This window comes from Punica granatum, chromosome 5, assembly GCF_007655135.1.
Source record: "Punica granatum isolate Tunisia-2019 chromosome 5, ASM765513v2, whole genome shotgun sequence".
In the NCBI taxonomy this organism is placed as follows: Eukaryota; Viridiplantae; Streptophyta; class Magnoliopsida; order Myrtales; family Lythraceae; genus Punica; species Punica granatum.
In genome coordinates this window covers 8701619-8716695 of record NC_045131.1, presented here as the reverse complement: position 1 = coordinate 8716695, position 15077 = coordinate 8701619, and the positions used below count along the sequence as shown (strand labels likewise).

General features: G+C 40.6%; 3 protein-coding genes across 5 annotated transcripts; all 3 read left to right on the top strand.

The window, feature by feature from the left end:
* Positions 1–906: 906 nt before the first annotated feature.
* On the top strand, positions 907–4051 carry LOC116206907 (transcription factor bHLH130-like). Its single transcript, XM_031539745.1, has 6 exons — positions 907–1840; positions 2560–2888; positions 3081–3251; positions 3344–3409; positions 3496–3564; positions 3671–4051. The coding sequence occupies exons 1-6, from the start codon at positions 1429–1431 to the stop codon at positions 3740–3742; spliced, it is 1119 nt and encodes a 372-aa protein (XP_031395605.1). The 5' UTR covers positions 907–1428; the 3' UTR covers positions 3743–4051.
* A 1396-nt stretch (positions 4052–5447) lies between these two features.
* Positions 5448–7849, top strand: LOC116208849 (ras-related protein RABA4d). Of its 2 annotated transcripts, XM_031542414.1 has the most exons (3): positions 5465–5964; positions 6889–7010; positions 7173–7849. In XM_031542414.1, the coding sequence occupies exons 1-3, from the start codon at positions 5941–5943 to the stop codon at positions 7609–7611; spliced, it is 585 nt and encodes a 194-aa protein (XP_031398274.1). In that variant the 5' UTR covers positions 5465–5940; the 3' UTR covers positions 7612–7849. The 2 variants fall into 2 exon arrangements, with proteins under 2 accessions (XP_031398273.1, XP_031398274.1); XM_031542413.1 differs by lacking the exon at positions 6889–7010 and having other exon boundaries at positions 5448–5964.
* A 599-nt stretch (positions 7850–8448) lies between these two features.
* Positions 8449–11104, top strand: LOC116206965 (protein POLYCHOME). Of its 2 annotated transcripts, none has more exons than XM_031539803.1 (3): positions 8449–8691; positions 8899–9293; positions 10294–11104. In XM_031539803.1, the coding sequence occupies exons 2-3, from the start codon at positions 8913–8915 to the stop codon at positions 10684–10686; spliced, it is 774 nt and encodes a 257-aa protein (XP_031395663.1). In that variant the 5' UTR covers positions 8449–8691; positions 8899–8912; the 3' UTR covers positions 10687–11104. The 2 variants fall into 2 exon arrangements, with proteins under 2 accessions (XP_031395663.1, XP_031395664.1); XM_031539804.1 differs by having other exon boundaries at positions 8449–8723.
* Positions 11105–15077: the final 3973 nt, after the last annotated feature.

The following is a 15077-nucleotide window of genomic DNA, read 5'->3' as shown; positions in this document are numbered from 1 at the left end:
TAGAAAAAACAATAATTATGTTATTGATTTTTATTGTATAGTGAGTATAGTTAAAGTTAAAATTAAAATTTTAAAAACATAACTCATAAGTAGTTCCTTTTCCCTCTTCTTTCTGTCTCCTATTATTCTCTGCTGTGCTAAATGAGCATCTTTAATGGCAGATTACATTAATAAAGAAAATCCAATCATGTGTTCACATGAGCACGAAGATAAAGCAATGAAGATACGAAGATTAGGAGTCTAACACCTCGAGTGAAGGCAATAAAATGAAACCTCGCGGTTTTTTGTTTTTCTCCAACTAAAAAGAAGGAAGAGAAGGTAACTCATTTGAGATTCAATCGGGTTTGAGCCGAAGTTCATTCTAATTCGGTCAGTCAAAACATCAAACAGAAATAATCTTATATGGCAATTTGGTCCATTTCGGGGCCCACATATTTTTCTAAATCAGCTTATCCTAATGAAAAATTTTACAAAACGACAATAATACAATAAAGATTAAACGTGTAGGACTGAAATAGAAATGAAAATAAAGAAAAACGACGAAAATAGAAAAATAATAAAGAAAAGGATGAAAATAAAAAATAATAAAGGAGGCTAAATTTGTACTTTTTTTTAGGTGTGTATCTTGGTATCCAGAGCTTAATGGGATTTGACTAATCCAATCAGGAGATCGAATATTAAAGGTTATTCTCCCTCTCAATAAGTGCGCTTCTCGGGGTTCAAACTTGTGTTCAACTCCTTATGGGATGAGCTGCTTATCACTCGATTAACACTTTTGTTGGTGCTAAATTTATACTTTTTTTCCCTAGAAAAAACGAGCCAAGTTGGTACATTTTCATATTTTGAAGCCAATATGGATAGCTTTCTTTATGTCTGCGCTTGCGAAAAAAGGAAATGTTGATGATAAACATCGCTCCTCTCCCCCACCCATCTCTCTCTCTCTCTCTCTCACTGTGTCTGTCCTGTCTGTCTCTCTGCAAGATCTTCCTTGCTTTTGCTGCTGCTCTCCAAAAGTAGAATCAGACCTCTGCCTGCAGCCATAACCATAACTCCTCTCTCCTCTCTCCTCCTCTCAATACCTCAGAAATCTCAAACCCTTCTTCCCATTTTTTCTTCTTTGCTCGTGTCTTTCCGGGTTCCTGTAATCCGAGGTTGCTTCCCCTTCAAGATCTTATCTTGCTCTGCTTGAAAATCAAGCTGATAAATCTCTTGATTTTGCCATGAAAGCGAAATATAATTGGGAAAGCAGACAGTGAAATTCCGGGCTGCGAGCAAAAGGGCCGGACAGGGTATATACATTGGTTCCCCAGCATCATCGTCGTCATCGTCATCCCCCAACTGCAGCTCGTTATATTTGCCCCAACTTTCCCCCAACAGAGAATACAGAACAAGGAACAGTTTTTTTCACATTAGAGAACCCTCTGTTTTATGGATTCGGAGAACCCCCAGCAGCTCGGTTACGGGTTACTGCGTTTCCGCTCTGCCTCGAGCTACCTCCTCGGGGGCTTCGCCGAGACTGGCCCTGGTAAGGTGAGCCTGGGAGCAGAGGGCCTCGAGGCAGAGAAGTTCGGGTCGAGGTTCATGGGGTTTAGCGGTGCCGATGTGTTTGAGGAGAAGCCGAAGCAGTCGCCGGGGATTTCACCGCGTGGGTATTCGGGGCTGCCGCCTCAGTACCCGAGGCCGAGCTCGGGCTTGAGCTCCTCCCCTTTGGAGGGAGCTTATACGGGTGTGGGTCCAATGGGAGTGGATCACCAGAGTCAACCCAAACTGAACAGCTCCAATCTTGCAAGGCAGAGCAGCTCCCCTGCTGGCCTTTTCTCTCAGGTCTCCAACCAAAATGGTAAGCTTCTTGAAGGTTTTGAGTAGTCCTTAGATGCAGTCAGGCTTCAACTCACGTCTGCCCGGAACCATTTCCAATAAGTTATTGATCTATTTGTTTCGTTTCTGAAGCGGGCCCAAGTTAATTGTCACTTTCATGTTCGATTGTTAATGTTTGTCGGATGTTATATCCGGCCCTTTCGCTGTTCTACTTTGAGTAGGGTACTCCTGAGTTACTTTTGAGGGTCGAAGGTGACGGCTTTGGCTACATATAACTAGTGTCGAGACTAAATGAACTCCTAAAAGAACTTGGAGCCGCTTGATCATAGGAGGTAGTGAGTAGTTTGTAAGAGACCGATGAGCCGTTTTTCTTCTACACTGATTCTATAAGTGATTGACAAAGTGGCGGAGCTTTCCTTTTAACCGATATATTCGGAGAAAATGTTTCCACTGCAGGCGAACTGCTTCTAGTTGAATACATTGAGTAACTTGTAGTAAAATGAATAGGGAGTTGGGCTTATGAGAGAGTTCATTCATAGAAGTAATCGAGCTGGAACGGAAATGAAGAGTGCGAGAGGAAAAAGAAATGGCATTCTAGTGTAAAATTTTCATGTATAATAGGAAAGTTGATGCTTTCAAATCCTTTGACGCGCTTACTATCTTTTGCTAAATGAAGCAACTATTTACGTCTTTGTACTGAGCTTGGATTATGGATACTGAAAATTTCTCGGCAAACTGCAGGCTATGCTTCGGTAAAAGGTATGGGAAATTATAGAATGGGGAGTGGATTTGATGGAGAATTAAGTCCTCCTACAAACAGGTCGAAGGGTCCATTCAGCTTCCCATCTTCACTGGGGATGTTGTCGCAGATTTCTGAGATCGGGAGCGAAAGCTTGGGAGAAGGTGGCCCTGACGATTCAAGTAGGATTGGGATTGGAAACAGCGAGGGTAGGTTTTTAGGTTCTGGGTTCCACTTCAATTCCTGGAACGATTCCTCGCATTTCTCGGACAATTTCACCAGCCTGAAGAGAGAACGAGACAATGATATAAAGCTTTTCCCCGGCAGTCAGGTAGTAGCAGTTGGCATATCCCACAATTCTATAATTTGTTTATCATTCCACAAATTTTTAGTCAAGTTTTTCTGCCTTTGAAACCAACTGAACCATTTAAGAGTCTTGATTCAGCTCCGAGCGTAATTATAATTTTTGGGAGACTTCTGTTCTATGAAAAGTCTCTTATGCTGCTGAAATCTTTTGATACAGAATAATGAGCTCGGCAGTCGTGGTCCCCTTCTATCTCGCCATCTGAGCTTGCAAAGAAGTTCATCGGAGATGTCCACTATGGAGAAATTGCTGCAGTTTCAGGACTCGGTTCCTTGTAAGATCAGAGCAAAGCGTGGATGTGCCACTCACCCTCGAAGCATCGCAGAGAGGGTAAAGATCTCAGCTTCTCTGAGCTCTCTTTCTCTGTAGTTTATCTTGTCAAATCTGGAAAGCTATGTGCTTACAAGGGTTAAGTGTTTCAGGTGAGGAGGACCCGAATAAGTGAGAGGATGAGAAAACTGCAAGAGCTTGTTCCCAATATGGACAAGGTACACAAAGATTTCCTGAAAATGAACAAATCCTAGAATAACAATTCCCGTCCAAACTCCGGACTGATGATCTTCTTTGCTGCCAGCAAACAAATACAGCAGATATGCTTGATTTGGCGGTCGGGTACATCAAGGATCTGCAGAAGCAGTTCAAGGTAACTAAAAGCCATTGACCAAACTAGGAGTCGAAGATTATGATATTGCACAAATACACCTGTTCTCTTCCACTGACTTATCAATTTAATTTATCTTCTTTTGCAGACACTTAGCGCCATACGTGCAAACTGCAAATGCTTGAACATGCAGAATTCAGTCGCGAACAAGATAATATAGAAGGCACTAGTACAGATAAAAGATAGGACGTAGCTCGGTTTTTGCCTCTGTCTTCTACTTACTTACGCGGGAGAAGAAGAAAGTAGGAAGCAACGGGAAACCTCATTTATTTCTAGTTCGTGGCCTTGGTGGAGTAGAAATATATCTGTAGCTAGAGTTGTCTGCAAGATTCTAGATTAAGATGATGAAATCTTGTATAGAAACTCATAATTAATAACGATCATGTCGGAATCTGTATTTGTCCTTGCTCAGTAAAACAAGTAGTATCAAAGGGGTATTGCCACAGGGCAGTATTCAAATTCCACGGTTCGAGTTACATTGTCCTCAGTCAGCATCAAGTCATTGTCTGCCTCTCCCTGTCTCAAGACAAGCATATTACATGCAAGCATGCATGCGTATGATTCCCACATGCAGTTGCTACTTGTGTCCTCGTTGACTTGTTCGAGAGGTCCCATCAGTACTTCAACCTCTCTTCCTGCTTTTAAAAATGACAATGATGGTGACGAATGAATGCTCAATGTCGATCGAAATTGTATCTTCTTAATGCATTCAAGATTATATTTGTACCGTGCACATCTACGGCGCAAAGGTCATGTGCCCAATTAGGGTAACTCTGACAATAGTGTTCGGGCACTATCTCTTGGAACCAAATATAATGGTCCGTTTGTTTTCAGAGTTAAAATAACAAAAATTTTAACTTTAATTTTAACTCAACCCACTGCACAATAAAAATACACATTTCTCAAGTCAAAAAATTTAACTTTAACTTTAACTCAACACACTACACAACATTTTGTCATTTTCCACAATCAAAATCAAAGTTACTTTAACTCTGAAATCAAACGCATCGTAAGAGTTTCTAGCATATTGTGAAATTGGGTACTAAGATACATATCAACATAATTTCACAAATCTTCAGTAACCAAACCCGTAGCTACATATATTTTTTTTTTAGACATTTGAAGATATTCTATTATTAATCTCTTTTAATAAATGGGAAGAACTTGAAAATTTACATTCTCAAAAATTTTGTTAGTACTCAAGCTAATTAATATCTCTCTTCATCAAAAAATTGAAAATAAACGAACTAATTTCTAATTTTTGTTCTAGGAAAATAGAAATTAGCTGAGACAATGGGGCCATCGCGGCCGTTAATGGAACCCGCATTGGCCGTCTGTCTCCATACCAAATGGAGAATGGATAATTACCTAAAAAAACAAAATTTTTACATTCGATCAATTCTAGTACCAATTTTTTTCTTTACTTAAAAGTATACACAATTTGATATCAATATTAGCATGCATCAACTTTTTTGTTAATTTAAATGGGATTTGTTGGCCACTACCTCTAATCAGAGCAACCGATTATCTCAGTAGTCACCAGTGACTCTACAAGGACGGTGGTGACCATCGGTGAGGCCTTTGTTGCTGAATTTGAAAAAAAAAAGTAAATTTGAGAATGGAAGGAAGATGGGTCGGGGCGGGAGACTCATCGACAGCCACCACCCACAATTGTGGTCGGCAGCGACATATGTCGTTATAGGTGACCTCAATTGCGGAGCGGTAACCTCTTGAGGCTTTATCGATAAAAAAAGATGATGTCGTGCTAATATTGATATCAATTTGATAATTTGTGTATTTTTAGGTGTAAAGAAAAAAAAGTTTGTGATATAATTGAAAAAACGCGAAAAGTTAATTCTTTTTTAAAGTAATTAACCCAATGAAGAAATGATTGCTCTTCGTCGTTTGTTCCTGAAAGCAAACTGGGAAAGGCAGGCAGAGCTTCACTTTCCCCGTAATCTCCTTCCCGATTGGCCAATTATTAGCGATCTGCCCCTGCCGCCATCAATCGCCACACTCCGGCGAATGCTGCCCGATCTGATGACCAAGCGATCCCGGCTGCTCAGCTCCAATGCCTTGCTCCATCCATGATTCGATCCCTTCCATGCCTTAATTATCTGATTCAGAGCGGTGATTCTGAGCGGGATTCGTTATAATGTCCAACCTGTATGGAGATTACAACCAGAAGATCGACTACGTGTTCAAGATAGTTTTGATCGGGGACTCCGCGGTGGGGAAATCCCAGCTCCTCGCTCGGTTCGCGAGGAACGAGTTCAGCGTGGAATCGAAGGCCACGATCGGGGTCGAATTCCAGACGAAGACGCTCGTGATCGATAACAAGACGGTGAAGGCTCAGATATGGGACACCGCCGGCCAGGAGAGGTGGTTTTCTATGCTCAGATTCGCCGTGTCGTAGCTCGACTCTTGTTTATTTATGGGCGTTGGTTTGCTAATTTTGTGGACTAGCATACTTAGGATCAAACCAAAAAGAGGAGGAGGAAAAAATTTGTTCTTTTTCCGAATTATCCGAGTCTTTATAGGAGCTTGAAAGCAGGATTTTGAGGATCACATTAGCTTTTACGTGAAGATAGTAGAGCTTGTTGCTTGATATTGTATAGCCTGAGCTGATGGGTTAATGTGCAGTACAGTTGAAGAGGGAAGAAGCTGCTGGAGAGATGGGGATGTGCCCGTCAATTTTTATAGTCACGAAATGCAGAATGCCTTATTAACTCTAGACCTTAGAATTCATCCATTACATTACCATTCATCGCTCTTACAAATGTTGAAGTGGTCTCTCAAGAATGGTTGGGTTCCTACTTGAGCTCTCGGAATCATCATTCGAGAATTTCTATTCCGACATCATACAGTTTACAGGAAAGTTCAGGGGGGGACAATGTTAGATTGTCACTGTGATGATATTATTATTTCCAAGCAATTTCTGCAACTTCAGGACATGCTGCATTTCATTTGATTTTGGTCTGATTGTTAGAAGGCCACTCGCGCTTCTATTGCTTCTTCGTTCCCGTTGATGTTGTCTTCATCTAGAGAAAGAAACCAACCCTATGTTTAGAGTTTAGTTGATTTCTCGAGTCTGAATTGTTTTAATTGCAAGCTCTTCACTGTTACATATGCATACTGAAAGTCATCCTGCTCACATATACGCTGTACATGTGCATGTGTATTGTGCTGTGACCTTCCACTGATCTTCAGCTATCATATTCCGCTCGGCTTTTCTTTTTAAAGTCAATCCGGTGCAATTCTATTTTCTCCTAACATATGCTTTCTGTGTGAAAAATGATCATGCAGAACATCTATTATATTGAACTGTACACGGAGACAGAACTACATGCCCATGGGTTCTATCAGCATCTGAAAACGAAGTGTACTGAGATTCGTTGTATGGGATCTTTCACATCTTACGAAGATAGGTTGTTTCATAAAGTTAATCCTTCAATGAACTCGTGAAGTAGCATGATGCTGATGAAACAGCATGTTTGATCATAATGCTTAGAAGACTCTCATTAATTTTAGTGACGTCTAGCGTATTGTTTTTTCGTGCTTATGTGTATCCACACCTTTTCCTGTCCCAGGTACCGAGCGGTTACAAGTGCATACTACAGAGGTGCAGTAGGGGCAATGCTAGTCTACGACATGACTAAACGTCAATCATTTGACCACATGACCCGATGGCTAGAAGAACTTCGGGGACACGCTGACAAGAACATTGTGATAATGCTTGTCGGCAACAAGTCCGACTTGGGCAGCTTGCGGGCTGTCCCGACTGAAGATGCCCAAGAGTTCGCCCAAAGGGAGAACCTATTCTTCATGGAGACATCGGCCCTTGAGGCCACCAATGTGGAGCCTGCATTCCTGACTGTGTTAACGGAGATATATCGGATCATCAGCAAGAAGACCCTTAATGCAACGGATGATTCAGATATGAATGCAAACCTTCTTAAAGGGACCAAGATTATTGTCCCCGGACAGGACCAGGCCCCTCGATCTGGGGGGTGCTGCATGTCTTCCTGATCGTTTCCTTTTCAGACTCCAAATACATCTATTCCTACGCATAGTTGTTTCTTTGTTTTAGGCCCTTTTAAGTCACTATTCTGATTTTTCTTTTTTTTTTTTAGTACTCCCCGTCAGGGACCTTTCAATGATTTGTGTATTCTCCCAGATGTTGTGCTTACTGTGGATGAGGATTGAATCAATAGGACCCTTTCGTCGTATTTCAAGTTATGGAAGAGAATTTTCTGATTTTGTGGAAGCAGTCTTTCATTTGCAGCGGAAACATAGAGATGCCTTCGCATTTTTCCGCATTCTATCTTGCATAATCTCTCCGTGTTTTGCCTTCGAATCATTCTTCGTCCTAAAGGTCATCCATAACTGATGCACCTTTTTGTAATTTTATGGTTGAGAAATGCTTCACCACCATTGATGTTTTTCTTGCGATTCAACTCGGGCAACTTACTAAAATCCTGAAAGCTTTATGCAGTGATTGACATGAGAACCCTTCCTTTGCATCCTCAACCGTCACCAAAATCATATGCACTCTTGCAGATAACACGACCAACAACTTCCACGTCTTCGAAGATGCGAAGTTGAAACATATAATCTTGGGGAAAACTTAAAAGAGAAAGAAAAGGGTCGCGAATCGATAGTTATAAGAGCTTCGGGGTGCTAAATGTAATACTTCCAATCTTATCTTAATATATGAAAAAATGTGTAATGCCAAGCAGAGCCCAGACAGAGCATAGGTTGGACACCCGAGCCAGGGAGGCCCAGTCGGAGGGACAACGTTGGGCTTTTGCTCCAAGAAAGAGATTGTCTGTTGGTGAAAATGGGAAGTATCTTTTGACCGCCCAAAGATGTGATTTTGAAATTGGAATCAAAATTTTCGCCGATACCATGCCATCCATAGCCGTGCGTATTCAGCCGCCCAAACTTGTGATTTGAAAATAATTCACCGTTTTCCTCTCCCTCCCACCTACGGCGCTCCTCTGCAAAGCACTTTCTTCCCTTCTTCTTGCGCCTTCAAATCCCCTTCAGATTCACACGGACGAACCCATCTCCATATGCTCCCAAGAAACAACCTTCAGCTCTGACGAGGTCAGATCAAATCTCTCCATTTCTTCACAAATGTCAGTTGCTTTTTGCTGGAATCGCCCGAAACTGCGAACCCATTTGATCATTTCACGCTTCCCTGTTTTGATTTCTTGATGGGTCTCCGAGCACAACCCCGTTTTCATTTCTTGATTTGCCTGTCGTTTTTCAGTCTAAGCTTCTGATGTTTCTGCTCTGCTCTCGATGTATCAGTGAGATTTTCAAGAATGCCCGAATCAAGGGACAGACTCGTGCGACCGGTAGACCTAGCAGCCGAATTTATTGCCCGTAGGCGTTCGGGTGCACTCGGTACCCTTAGAGATGAACGGGACAGGAGCTCCCCTCCCTTGGAGTCCCCGATCCAGCAGAGGACCCCGGGATTCGTGCTGGGACGAGGTACTGCTCGGGCTGGGGGATGGCTCGCAACTCCAAGAACGCCCAGTGCTCGCGGCCGAACCCTCCATGGGTCCCCATTCACCAGGGCAGAGAACACACCGACGACGTCCCGCAGTGCGATGGGAGGGCTGGGAAGGGGACGTTCCACGAGCAGCATATTACCATCTTGGTACCCAAGAACCCCCTTGCGCGATATCACTTACATCACGAGGGTATGAAGTTTAAAACCTTTTTAGACCTCTTAGTATTTCCCACAACAGAGTCGTTCATACAATTTTTTCTTGATTCGTTAACTATTTTGATCCTCTTGTTGGAGATCTGATTATGGTTTAGGGTTTTATATGAAAAGACGAGTCAGGTTTGATTGATCTGCTGATTCGTATATGCCGTTTGTTATTAGATAATCCGATATCTCTGGACTGTTGTTCTTTTCAGATAGGTGATTGCTAACATAAAAATGTAGGAGCTCGTCAGCTACTTGATTTAGTCCCTTCTCTGTCGATTAAGGTCGAAAATAGAAAGTTGAGAAGAATCCTTAATCGTGGTGTCGAGTTAATGGAATGGACCGTTTCCCGATTATTAAGTAGTGTTCTATTTTTATCAATATTGTGGCACCACTTGATTCATGAATTAGCAATGTAATAGAATTGGGTTATTTGGTTTCTCTTGGTGCTAAGGACAGCATCTGACTCTCTTCCCTACGTAGAATCTTGTATCGGTTTATGTAAAATTGCTCATCCTTTATAGTTTTTGCTGGGTTATTCATTTATGTGCTGCTTGCCATTGAACTTCCATAACTTATTTCGATGATCTCTAGCCTGATGATTTTACTACTTGATCCCATTACTGCTCATCACCGTCAAAATCCTCATCCACGAGGGGCATTGCTTGTTTGTAGTAATATTAGATTGAGCAAAATGGTTGCAGATGAATATCTCTTGTGTTTGACCGGAAGTAACATAGATTTGTCAGATGTACTGGTTCTGATAGTCAAGATGTGGTTTTGAAAACATTTTCGTTAGTGGAGATTTTTGATGCTACTAGTATGCGTCCTGTCAACAAGAAGTTTTCGAACAGAATCAGTTTCATGTACAATTTGCAACTATTTCCAATGTTTATGGTCCCCTTCCGGAAAGAGGATTCTTGTCAATTCATTCTGTTTTTTCCTTTTCTAGTTACGTGTATTTAGTAGCTTTTCCGATCTCCTTTCAGGCAATGGAAAGGAGAAGAGCTCGCCTAGCAGATGCTCAAGCCCATGAAACTGATAGCCCGCCACTGCGGGGGCCAAGAACTCTCAATCCTACTCTGCAGCTATTGCATGCTCCCCTTGAGCACGAGCATTCTCTGGTTACTCCCAGCCAATCCGTAGGGAAGAAGCGGTGCCCTCCTTCTGTTGGTAACATGTCGAAGATCCTGCTTAAGATCACCAATAAGTCTGTTGCAAGTGACGACTCTGAGTTCCTTACTCCACAGAAGAAGCTACTGAACCAAATTGAAACTGTGGAGAAGGAGGTTATGGATGAGCTGAAGAAACTTAAGAGGACACCGAGCGCTAGGAAGGCAGAGCGAGAAAGGAAAGTCCGAACTTTGCTCTCAATGCGCTAACGAAAATCCTCACACAAGAGCCAGTGCCTGCACCCTCAGCTATTGGGAAGTTGATCAGTCTCTAGCTGCTCCGAGATATCTGCTATATCTTCTTTTGTTCTTTGATGATTGCTGCTTGCCTTCTAACGACTAGCTGAAGGTCTCAGTGGAGATCGAGTAAGCACTTCTTTTGGCCCATTAATACAAACTTGCTGAAGGTCTTTGGCATAGGATCTGTAGGCACATTGGGCGATATCACATTCTTCTCTTTCTGTACATGCAACGATGTAGAAGTAGATGCACAATGAGTCATTTGTTCGGGTCGGGGAACTCTGTAACACAATAAGAGCTACATTTCTCGTGTCTTTGCCTGTGTTACTTTGGAAGTTCAAAACAAGAAGCACCTCTTCAATCATTCTGTCGACTATGATTTGCTTAATGCTGATTCAGTGGGCGCTTGTTCGATAAATTATCTGTTCTATTCATACTGCCGATGAAATCAGAGGCATTATCTGATGTGTATGAATGCTTCCAAGTTTCGTTCAAATTGGATGAGCACATTTAGGTGGATGCAGATCATATATTGAGAGGAAGAGGGTGTATTGGACTCGGCAGGACAAGACATCTCAGCCCAGCATCAAAGTAAAAGGTATATGGTCAGTGGGGCTAGTGAACTCTATTTCCTGCCATATTCATGACAAAATTATTGCTTGTTCTGGGAACATACTTGCTCTCGGCTCGACTGCCAATCACATCCTATCTTGAGGAGCTCTACGTTGTTGCTCCATGAGTATGCCCGTGGCTATCTTTCCATGACGCTTTGTGTGGTCTGCTTCGATTGAAGTTGGTTCCCGCGATAAGGCATCGGGTTTAGATACACCAGATGCAAGGTTAAAGCTTTTTTCGGTGTGAATTTTGGTATTCGGAAGCTCAATCGGGTGGAGACTAATCTAGTCGAGCAGGGTCGGTTCACTAAGGAGTAAAATTCTCCCAATATGGATTTTATGCATTCACAGTTACTCGAATCTAAGATCTTGCTTAAGCGAAATAAGCGTCGAACTGCTTGAATTAAGCCAGATTGGTAAGGTTAAAACTTTGAAGAGGCAAAAGGGTCATCAAGATAATATGGGAGTTCAATTGCTAATGGAAAGTTTGACTCATACCAGTAAAATAGTAAACCCTTCCACCATTCAGGGATTCAGTGCATGACACATCCTTTCCTTTAAAAAAATTTCAAGTGATTTTATATTTTCAGGGAAGTAATTATTTAAGTAAATTATATATATTACTTGAATTCAAGTAATTTATTTTTTAAAAATTACATGTAATTTATTTGAAAGTATCATACATTCATTTTTGGAAAAAATATCGATTTAGACCATTATGTCCGAGTGTTCTTCTCTTCAAGGCCGCAATATTTTTTAGTTCAAATTACGTCATTGCGTTTAATAGAATATTTCTTTAAATCCTTTTATATTGTAATTGATATTTCTTCAATTTCAAAAACTAAAGTATGATTTCAAAAATTAAAAACAATCAATTTCATTAAAAAATCATCAATCTTGGGTTGTCTTTTCGCGTCATTTTCGGGCTACATATATTTGAATATATCTATATATATACATATATTTTTAATAAGTATATTTGGAAACTTATTGGTAGGTTACAGATATCATCTTGTTATCCAAAAAAATAAAACTTTTGAGGAGACAACTATTACTCTATTTAAAAAAATGTGGAGCTCATTTGTGTGTTTTCACATGCTATACTATGGGGCTTCCAATAGTGACTCTACGATCTTTAGAAAAGAAAAAGGAAATGGATCAATGTATATATTTATCTCTAGATTACTAAGATTGGTGCCTATTCGGTGTCCATGCCCAAAGAGGAAAACGTAAACCGTTACCCACTTTATGCCTGATCAATTTGAGAATAGCTTCTTAGGTCCACTGACTCTGTTATTCACATCCACAAGAGGGCGAGAAGTAAGGAAGGCAAAACTTGATGAAATATTGGGAAGATTACCAATCGACAGATGGGTTAGTTTGCATCACAAGGAGGTTAGTTCATTAATTTGATTTCCACATCTCGATATAACGAGCCCGTTCTCCGTACAATGAAGGATTGCTTCATGTATGAACTTTTTTAGGTTTTAGCAAGTTATTTGCTTTGGTTAGAACCAATGTCCTAATTTTAATCTCTCCAATGGAAGCAATATGGATGCTGCAATTTCAATTTCCATGTAAAATGATAGCCCTTCATGGTTTTGGTGATATTATATCACTTTGCGCAATCGCTTTCATGATGTCTGTCAATTGTTATTAGGGCATACTGTATATTGATATTTTCTATCTGAATTGTCTCATCTGCATGGGGTTGCATTCCTTTGGCTGCTCTAATAATTTGTTTGACAATTGTCATCTACCATGATGGATAGAACACTACTCGACTATGAGGAGCATCCAGCGAGTCCAGCGTAATTTCGAAAGGGAATAGGCAAGAGCCAAACTATGAGGTCAAACAGAACTTCTATCTGGTGCTTGCACTAGGCCACACGGTGACTCCGGATGTGAACCAGCAACCAGGAGAGAGACATTATAAAGTTGAATCTTCTGCTGATTATGCCAAAGTCAAGTTCACTCCACACAGGTAAAGATCTTCCTCTTCCTGAAGTTTTTAATCGCGATTACCAGTGAGTTTTTTAGTGTGTTTCAGATAACAGATTATGCTAGGATCATAAGACTAATAATTCATGGCAGCTTTCGCGGTGAGTCTATTGCGTACTTAGTCGGTGTAAGATGTTGATGAAATGTAGGCGACCATCTGTTGTATACTGCCACGTCCTATTTTCTAATTCTCTTCGTTGTTTGTTTTTGGTTATTCAAGAAGTGTTATTGTTTTGTAGTTTCTCACTCGAAAAGTGTATCTAAGTTCATTGGCTCTATTCAAGCTTTTGTGAAAACAAGTGCCTTACTTTCAAAGTTCTTCAAGAGAAGGAAAGCAAAAAGGAATGACATGACTTTCCAAACGAACAATGTTTCTGTTTTATGAGAAAATAATGAATATATAAGGAAAGGCGTTTGCTATATTTAAAACGTTTTACATAATGATATTGTGGAAAGTTTCATTCTCGTCTTCCAGAACTAATCAGGCTTAGTAACCAATTGCATCGCTTGATAGCAAGTTGCATATGTTACTGATATGCGGGTCCTCAGCATCAAACAAATCAGCACAAGACCTCCAAACAATTTTGGACTGAGAGCCTCCATATCTCGAAATATCTATGCAAATTTGTATTTTCATCACTATTTGTTCTCTTGGCAAGTACAGCTCTATAATGAACTTTTGCTTTTGAATATTGAACATAGGAACCTAGAAGTATTTTGGGTTGTCCAATTCTGATGTTCAAATTCTAAAATGCGTAGCCGCCATAATTAGATCTTCCTCTTGTTTAAGAAGTCGGGCTTCCAGTGGTCACAACTGCTGCAAGAGAATTTTAAGACACTGTGATGTCAGTTAATTGTGCAACAAGGGTTTGAGTCTAATGAAGAACCAAATTTGTCAAAATTCAGGTCTCGGTGCAATTTACAACGAAGGGGTTAGATGCACTGTCACCACATTCAAAATAGAAAGGATCTATGTAAGCACTAAGCAGATTTTTGCAAGAATGACACTTCAAAGGTTTAAGTCGCTTTGTAACTTAAGAAATTTATGGCAAGCTGTCGACCTGAGGATTCATGGCTCACTATGGACTTTAGTGTTTCTATGAAACTAATTAAAGAGATCGATAAACTACAGCTTGTTCAGTATCGTGTGTTCTTGGAATTTAACTATTAAATCGTTACCCCTTTGCATTGCAATCGCTTGGAAAATATTAATTAGGTCACCAGGTCCGTGTTGAACTCGCAGAGAGTTTCCATCTAAGGCAAAAATCTTAATTAACAAATATATCAGATATATAACCTGATAGGTATACATTAATAATAAATATAATAGACATTACATGTAAACTTTAATAATAGAATAGATACAAATAAAGCAAGTACAAAATCATGTCTTTTATCGAAGCCCTTTAGTGCTGTCTCTTCCGGTTTGAATCCCTTTTTTTTTTTGGGGTGAAACGGGGGGTGAAGCCCACGAATTAAGAAATTAAAGAGTAGAAGGCACAAGGCTTTCCTTACGCGAATGGCGGTTCAGAGTCCCACCACAGGGTTTCTTAAGCTTCAGATGCGATTTTAGTCTTGCTCAATGGAGAAAAATTAGCTGAAGGGCAGGGAAAAAAAAAAAAAAAGGCCAAACATGTCCTCCTCTTAGTTCTTAATTACTCATCTGACGCCTCAAGGATTGGCGGTTCAGAATCCCACCACATATAGTCTTGCTCAATGAAATGAAATAAGTTGTAGGGCAACAAA

Coding starts and splice junctions, on each gene's coding strand:
- LOC116208849 (XM_031542413.1), top strand. CDS start 5,738: ATGTCCAACCTGTATGGAGATTACAACCAGAAGATCGACTACGTGTTC. Junction 5,965..7,172: donor GACACCGCCGGCCAGGAGAG/GTGGTTTTCTAT, acceptor TTCCTGTCCCAG/GTACCGAGCGGTTACAAGTG.
- LOC116206907 (XM_031539745.1), top strand. CDS start 1,429: ATGGATTCGGAGAACCCCCAGCAGCTCGGTTACGGGTTACTGCGTTTC. Junction 1,841..2,559: donor TCAGGTCTCCAACCAAAATG/GTAAGCTTCTTG, acceptor GGCAAACTGCAG/GCTATGCTTCGGTAAAAGGT. Junction 3,252..3,343: donor CTCGAAGCATCGCAGAGAGG/GTAAAGATCTCA, acceptor TAAGTGTTTCAG/GTGAGGAGGACCCGAATAAG.
- LOC116206965 (XM_031539803.1), top strand. CDS start 8,913: ATGCCCGAATCAAGGGACAGACTCGTGCGACCGGTAGACCTAGCAGCC. Junction 9,294..10,293: donor ATATCACTTACATCACGAGG/GTATGAAGTTTA, acceptor ATCTCCTTTCAG/GCAATGGAAAGGAGAAGAGC.